At 33.8% G+C, this 7500-nt stretch overlaps 1 protein-coding gene across 2 annotated transcripts in view; it reads right to left on the reverse strand.

Annotated features, from left to right (window-relative positions):
• Positions 1-7500, reverse strand: part of LOC132123144 (endothelin-converting enzyme-like 1) — a 39966-nt gene that overhangs the window by 23188 nt on the left and 9278 nt on the right. For both annotated transcript variants that reach the window (XM_059533697.1, XM_059533696.1), the window contains exons 2-6: positions 6510-7240; positions 5227-5493; positions 5076-5144; positions 3720-3830; positions 3365-3457 (exon numbers count right to left, since the gene is read on the reverse strand). In XM_059533697.1, the coding sequence (XP_059389680.1) occupies positions 3365-3457; positions 3720-3830; positions 5076-5144; positions 5227-5493; positions 6510-7136 (1167 nt within the window). In that variant the 5' untranslated portion in view covers positions 7137-7240. The remainder of the gene's footprint in view (positions 1-3364; positions 3458-3719; positions 3831-5075; positions 5145-5226; positions 5494-6509; positions 7241-7500) is intronic.

Here is a 7500-nt window from a genome sequence, read left to right on the forward strand (position 1 = left end):
CAGCTTAACCTAATAAAAATATTGACTAATATAGCCTACTGTTATATTATCTGTGCGTAAGCATAATATAGATTTTTATAGCTTGATGCTCTTTAAATATTTTGTTGCATTGTTAAAAGTTTCGGTGTATAGGACAAACCTATCCGCGATCGCTGTCCATGGTTCTGACCAAAGAAGTGCGCTTTGGAATCTCCGTTACGCATGGAACGCATCATACCTGGTCTGCGTTTCCCGATAACATTGTCTCTTAACGCGATACGAAGACTCTTCAGGTATAACTTAACTAAAGGTATACTACGACTAAAGGTATATCATTGCTAGGCGTCTTCAGGGCTACCATCCACTCGCGAGGCAGAGGCGCTGGCGTCCTACTACGCCACTGTTTTTGGTAAAACATGATTTCATTAAGTTTTGTTTTATGGAAAACTCTTTTTAAAAGATATTCGTTTTTTATAAATTTTATCATAATTTTGATCAATGTTTTATCAATCAATTGCCCGTATTTAATAAATAGGAAGCAAATATATAGCAGACAATGTAATAACCATAGTGTAATTGACAGAATTACAAAAAAATATTTTGCTACCTAAAAGTGAAAGATTTTTTGTGTCACGCATGCATGCATGTCTATTTCCCTCATATTAAATATAAAACGCATGTGGACTGATATTTTTCCAACGTCTGGACTCCTTTATTAATGGAGTATATAAACAGACGTTTCAATATATTGGTATTAAATGCATTTTCTGAGAATTTATATTTCACGTTTTTACTGCAAATGTCGAAATACGTGCTCTTTGGTCCATCAGTGCTTGATTCACTGATCACATTAGAATAAAATATCTCATAATAAAATACAAATTTTTTTATGAATGTATATGCATAGTTTATTTATGAATGCATTTATACTGATTTATGAATGTATATGCATAGTTCTCATCAGTTGGATTTTTAAAGCGTTCACAGCTGAGCATCGCGAGAGGCGGATCTGCGCCAGAGCGCACATTTGGATGAGTGCACAAAGTCATTTTCAGGTGCAATTTAAAAAAAACAACAACCCTGGATAGCCTAGATTAGGCCCATATTCACAAATGTGTTAGCTATGGAATGAAATATCTGATATTCCGATTGTCAAATACATGCAAGTGGAAGTGTATTGTTGTTTAAACCCCTTTATAACGATCGCGTTAGTTGAGCTGTATGGGCGATATAATTTTATGACACAAATTTTGAAATGTAGGCTTAAATCAAACACATTTTAATTCAGATTACATATATATATATATATCTTTAGCTGATCTTTTATGTCTGTTAATTTATGACTCATGCAGCCGTTCGCTTGGTTGTGATTTTTTAAAAGTGGAACGTAGGCCTATTTTTACGTTTGCACGTGACTGTTTTGAACCCGTGTTTAGACCCGTGTTTCCCCTGTGTCTGACCCGACCCGCACCCTTATCCGACACAGTTGGATATTTTTCACCCGTTTCAGCCAAATTTGCTGTGCAGGACTCTACTCTCAGTGCATATAATCCGGCTCTTTATCTTGCTCTCTGACTACAGATTCAACATCATTGTTTTCTTTATATTGTCTGCATAAACAACACATTTTGGGGTAAATCTTGTGCTTTAATCTGATTTATTTCTCTCATAAACCTCTGCTCAACTGAAATTCAACTATTCAAAGCAAGACACTACAGGTGAATAGGGTAAAAAAGTTAGCTAATAGATTTCACCATATCTCCCCAGTTGATTGATTATATTGTGAATTGCAAACATTCTTTGTATTAAAACTTTTCTGAAATGTTACATTTAAAATAAGGCATTATCAAATTAAATATGCACTGTGCATACATTTGTAGAAAATAGATCTGAACACCGGTTGAACTCAGGTTCAAAATTCTTAAGTGATTTTGTTGACATATTAGAGTTGGAGGTTTTTACTGAGGGGATTTTGGATTTATCTTTTCATCAGTTTATAAAACGGAAAAAACCGTCAGCAGTCAGAATTTTTTTTTCGCCATGTTTTTAGGAATAACATGTTGTATAAATCAGTGTGAATGATATATGAACAAACCCTTCCACAAAATCCTTCAGAATATAGAGAGGAATAAAACTCTAAGTTTTGGTGTATGTAAGTGCTTCAGAAGTGGATAAAAATCTATTTAAAGGAATGTATTATATTTGAAATCTGCAGCCTGAAATTGATAAAGTGACATAAATGAAGCATAAATGCCTTCTTTCCACTAAAAACACTTTATGAAAAGGCCCAAATCACAAAAATGACAAGTGTATGAATAAACAATGTTTATAGCACCACTGTAAGTAATTCTTCATGATAAAAGGCTTCAAAAAGATCGGTATCGGTATCGATTATCGGTTATCATTATCGGTATAGGCAGATTTTGATTCCTGTGATTGACATAAAAATCCTGATCAGAGCAAACTTATAAAATATCTAAATAAACCTAAATATTTATAAATTATATAAACATACTTTTGTTCCTTTCAATTCAGAACAAATCCTTTAAATTAAACAGTATTCGCAACAGAAATGGAAAATAAGTACAAAACAAACATAAAATACACTTGCATCAAGGTTATTATAGATAACTAAAACCATAAAAAATGTCATTACTTGAAATAAAACAAACATTAGTTGAAATAATTTATATAGAGTAGTTTATTCTAGCTAATTGCCAAGGCAATTTCTCATTTTCATTTAGTGTAACGTCATGTACTTAAATTACAAATTAAATTTTAAATTAATTAAAACCTACGTAGACATAAATACATTTATAAAAAACACGACAAAATTACTAAAACCTTAACTGTAATTAAAATGAAAATGGAAAACATAAACTAATTCTAACTAAAAAGTCATTCAAATTTTATAAAAATATTGATAAAAACTATAATATAATTTCAGTGTTACTAAAAATATAAATTGTTGCCAAGGCCAAACAAATGTAAAGCAAAACTGAATCTACTAAGTGTGAAATACACTTTACTGTTATAAACACAAACTTGAGCTCTTACACTCGCCATCAATCCAACTGCACATTTTACATGCTTGACGTTAATATCTAATATCATTATATAAATCACTTTGGAATTTGAGTCGCAGCATATTCAAGATGATAAAAAATGAATAAATAATGATATTTTGAAAAATATGGTACACTGACCAAACATGTAGACTAGAGAATAAAGTCACTGTTTAATATCAGCTAATAATATTTTTTTTATATAAGTTTTAGTTTCTATTTTCTTGTGAACTGTCAACCTACTTCAGCAAAAACACACTAAATATAAGAGTGTGTGAGAGAGAGAAACAGAGAGTGTGTGTGTGTGTGTGTGTACTCACACTTGGAGCCATTTTCTGCAGTTGTTTCAGTGTTATTCGGTTGTACATGCTGCTGATGTCCTTTCTTTGGTCGTCATATTCAGTCACAGTGATCTTTGCAGAAAAGAGAAAGAAAGTTAAATAACACAAACATGCATGTTCTCACAAAACGTTCCACACACAGATTTAGGCAAACACACACACACTGGAGTTCAGAACTCTGAATCATCATAGTGAATCAGATCATTTGGGTGATTCATTTGAATAAACAGGTGCAAATATTCAGTTTTTTTGCTCCAGAAACATTCTAAAAAAACTCAACCATTTAAAAGAGCAAAATCAAAAGAACACACACACACACACACACGATGCGTACGTTTGCCAGCCTCGTTTCCAGATCCAGAATCTCTCGAGATTTCAGCGTGGCGTTGTGAGCTCCCAGCATGCTCAGCAATCTTTCCATCAGCGCCTTATAAGATGCCAGAATCTGATGTCATTAAGAAAAAACATTGTGACGTGATTATAATCGACGAACATCTGACATAAAACTAATTTCATGCTAAATCTTAGATTTTATTTTGTAAATGTCATACTGTCATACACAAAAGCAAAAGGAGCAATTGCAAATCATGTTTTAATGTTTTTATGGTCGAATTCTTATATTTACGTTCTCTCTTAAGTGCACTGATCAAAAAAAAAAACAACTTAGATATATGACTTTATTTGCTTATATTTGAAAAGTACAAATTTTATATTTTAGTTTATTTTTATTTTCATACAGAAAATGAGCCAGCAATAAATCATGTTTTAATGTTTATTATGACTGAATTTCTTGTTTTTCTCTATAGTAAGTTTACTAGTTACAAAAAAATAGATATATGACTATTTAGTTAACTGTAGAGCTAAAGAAACACAAAAAGTAAAATTTAAATACATTTAAAAAAATAGTTTTTGTTTATTCATATAATTTTATTGTAACTGATTGTTACGCATCTGGATGTTGTGTTATATATAACTGTTTGTGTTTTTGAATCTTTATTACTGTCTCATTGTTTATTTATATTGTTTATTTGCCCAAAGATACTTAAAAAGTAAAACTTTTGAGTATCTTTTTATATATTAATATTACTTTTATAATCAAAAGCATTAGGAGCAATTCTAAATGTTGTTTTAATGTTTTCATGATTTAATTCCTAACGTTTTTGTCTTTCTAAAGTGTACAGATAGCAAAAAAATCGAGATATGACTTTATTTTGTTAACTAAAGAATTAAACATACAAATGAAAAAAAAAAAAAAAAAACCTGAAACTTTATGTAAGCCTTTGTATTTGTACTTTATATTTGTTACAAATCTATTAAGACTTAATATTTTTCTTTTAAAAATTTTGTTGTGATTTCTGGTTTGAAATGTGGACATGTTGGACATCTGGACATGTTTTTTTTATAAGATTAAACCATGTTTTTATTGATCTCTCAGTGGATTTTCATGGCTTGTCAGTTCAGATTTGTAGCTGTGTTGTAGTACAGATCTGATGTCGTTGTGACCTCATTATTAAGGGATGCCAGTTCATCTGTGACATCATCAGCAGCTGTGACACGATCAATTAGACGTGTGAGCTCACAGCGAGAGACGGCGGGAGAAACAGATGGCAGACAGACAGACAGACGGACAGATGGAGAGACAGAGTCTAGAACAAAAGAACATATGGAGAGATGAAGAGAGGCGTTTCACCTTCACACTGTCTTCATCTTGTCCCAGATACAGAGTCCTTTCCGGCAGAGTCAAACCCTCCTGATCGATCTACAATCACACACACACACCAGCTGAAGTTTCTTTGGAACAGAAACGACACTCACAAACACTCACAAACGCGCTCTCTCACCCGTATGGCGTTGCGTGACGAGTTTTTATCGTCCACACTGACAGTGAGTGAAAAGAACACGGACGTGCTGTAAACTCCCTGCGTCTTAAACAGCATCTCATTAAAATCTGGCCTCACGGGGGAGGAGCCACTGTCCCACCCCGCCCCTCCGGGAGGAGCTCCGGACAGGTCCCACCCACCACAGCTGTCAATCACCTCTGTCATAGGCTCCGCCCCCAGGCGATCGATTTCCTTCATGTTGATACATGAGCGATAAAATTCTTTAACCTGTGGGAGAAAATGACATGTTTTGATTAAAATATCCATTTAGAAATAGAATTTATTTGCAATTAAATAAATATTTGTATTATCTTAAAAGCTTAAAAACAACTCCATGTTGAAATTATGAAAGTAATATATATATATATATATATATATATAAACTTACTCAATGAATACAGAAATATCTATATAAAAATGTATTAATTAATTATATTTGAATAGGAATAAAATGTAATTCTAAATTGTAAATATAGTCACATGATTTAAAATAACATATTTATTCAAATTGTATTTAAAATATTTAGACAATTAGTAATTAATTAAATGTATTTATAATTTTTTTTATTTATATTATAAAGATATTTTCCTGGTGATATTAAAACAGCATCATCACAAAATAATTTTATGTAACATATAAAAACTAGATTCTTACATTTTCTGAACAAAATATTTTAAATTGAATGTTAGTTAAATGTCATACATACAATCACACATGAAAAAATTGTGATACAGTGATTTCTGACTTGAAAACTTAAGTAATATATTATATGTGACCCTGTAGCACAAAACCAGTCATAAATGTAATTTTCACCTGAAAGCTGAATAAATAATATTTCCTTTGATGTCTGGTTTGTTAGGAGGACAATATTTGAAAATCTGGAATCTGAGGGAGCAAAAAAAATCAAAATATTGAGAAAATCGTCTTTAAAGTTGTTCAAATGAAGTTCTTAGGAATGCATATTACTAATCAAAAATGAAGTTTTAATATATTTACAAAATATCTTCATAGAACATGATCTTTACTTAATATCCTAATGATTTTTGGCATGAAAGAAAAATCTTTCTACAAATATTTGTCTACAAATATACCCCAGAGACTTAAGACTGCTTATCTGCTCCAGGGTCACATATGTCAAAAGTGATACAAAATTGTGCAGATTTAAATCTACTATAAACAATGTTAGAAATAAATACTTACCTAATAAAAACAGCAAGCAATTTTTTTGAGTGTGTTGTTATACCTTTCTCTCTGCACTGTCCGGCTCTTTCCTCTGCACCGGTGCCTGTAGGAGGCGCTGCAGCTTCTCCTGGTTCTGTTCTCCGATGGCGGTGATGATCCCGTAGCTCAGTTTATCCTCCGGTATTCCGTGTCTCCGGAGCCACCCGCCACATGCGAAGCTGTAGAAGTCGTAACAAGGCTGGACGCTCGGGTCGACGTTCCCCTGGACAAAGCGCGCGGCCCGGAGCAGCGAGCGCCGCTTCACACAATCCTGACGACAATGAGAATCCTGTGCATCCAGTGACAGAAATTTCAGTGCCAGCATGCATCCGAGAATCACGCACATCCCCGCTGCGAACACTAACGCAGAGAGCAGGCAGATTTCACGCCGGCTCCAGCGGGCTGGAGCCCCGCCCCCAGTCCCGCCCACAGCCACGCCCACAGATTTGTCCCGCCCACTCCAGCCACGGCTGCCACGGTCCAGGGATCCGCCCAGATGCAGACTCATGCCGTTACTCAGCGTGCTGCTGCTGTAACGACTGCCGTGCTTGATCTCCTGGAAGTCGTCGTAATGCGCCGTGAGCGAATACGTCTTCTCCATGCTGACCGACGTCTGCGCCCGCGATTTGTTAGGGAACGTGTGGAACATGAGGTCACCAGAGCGGAAGGGAGGGATCTGGGATCAAAGTAAGGTCATGACCTTTGACCCTTTCAACTCTTGGGTCAGACTGCTTTATTTCTCAGTATGACCTGCTATGAGAGGGATGCAATTAATTAATTGCTTGATATAGTGTATAAAATATTACAATTTCATTTTTACACAAAACATGAGAAAATATAATGAAAAAATGCTGAATCCAATCATGTGTGAACAAAAGGAAACTAACTAATTAAGAGTCTGTAATACATTTTAAATATAGTCATTATTGCATTTTTAGATGCATTGGACTATATGAAAACCACTTTATTTTTTTACAAATTGCATTTTATTTATTTATAAAAATAAATCTGGA

The sequence above is a fragment of the Carassius carassius genome, chromosome 41, assembly GCF_963082965.1.
Source record: "Carassius carassius chromosome 41, fCarCar2.1, whole genome shotgun sequence".
Classification (NCBI taxonomy): Eukaryota; Metazoa; Chordata; class Actinopteri; order Cypriniformes; family Cyprinidae; genus Carassius; species Carassius carassius.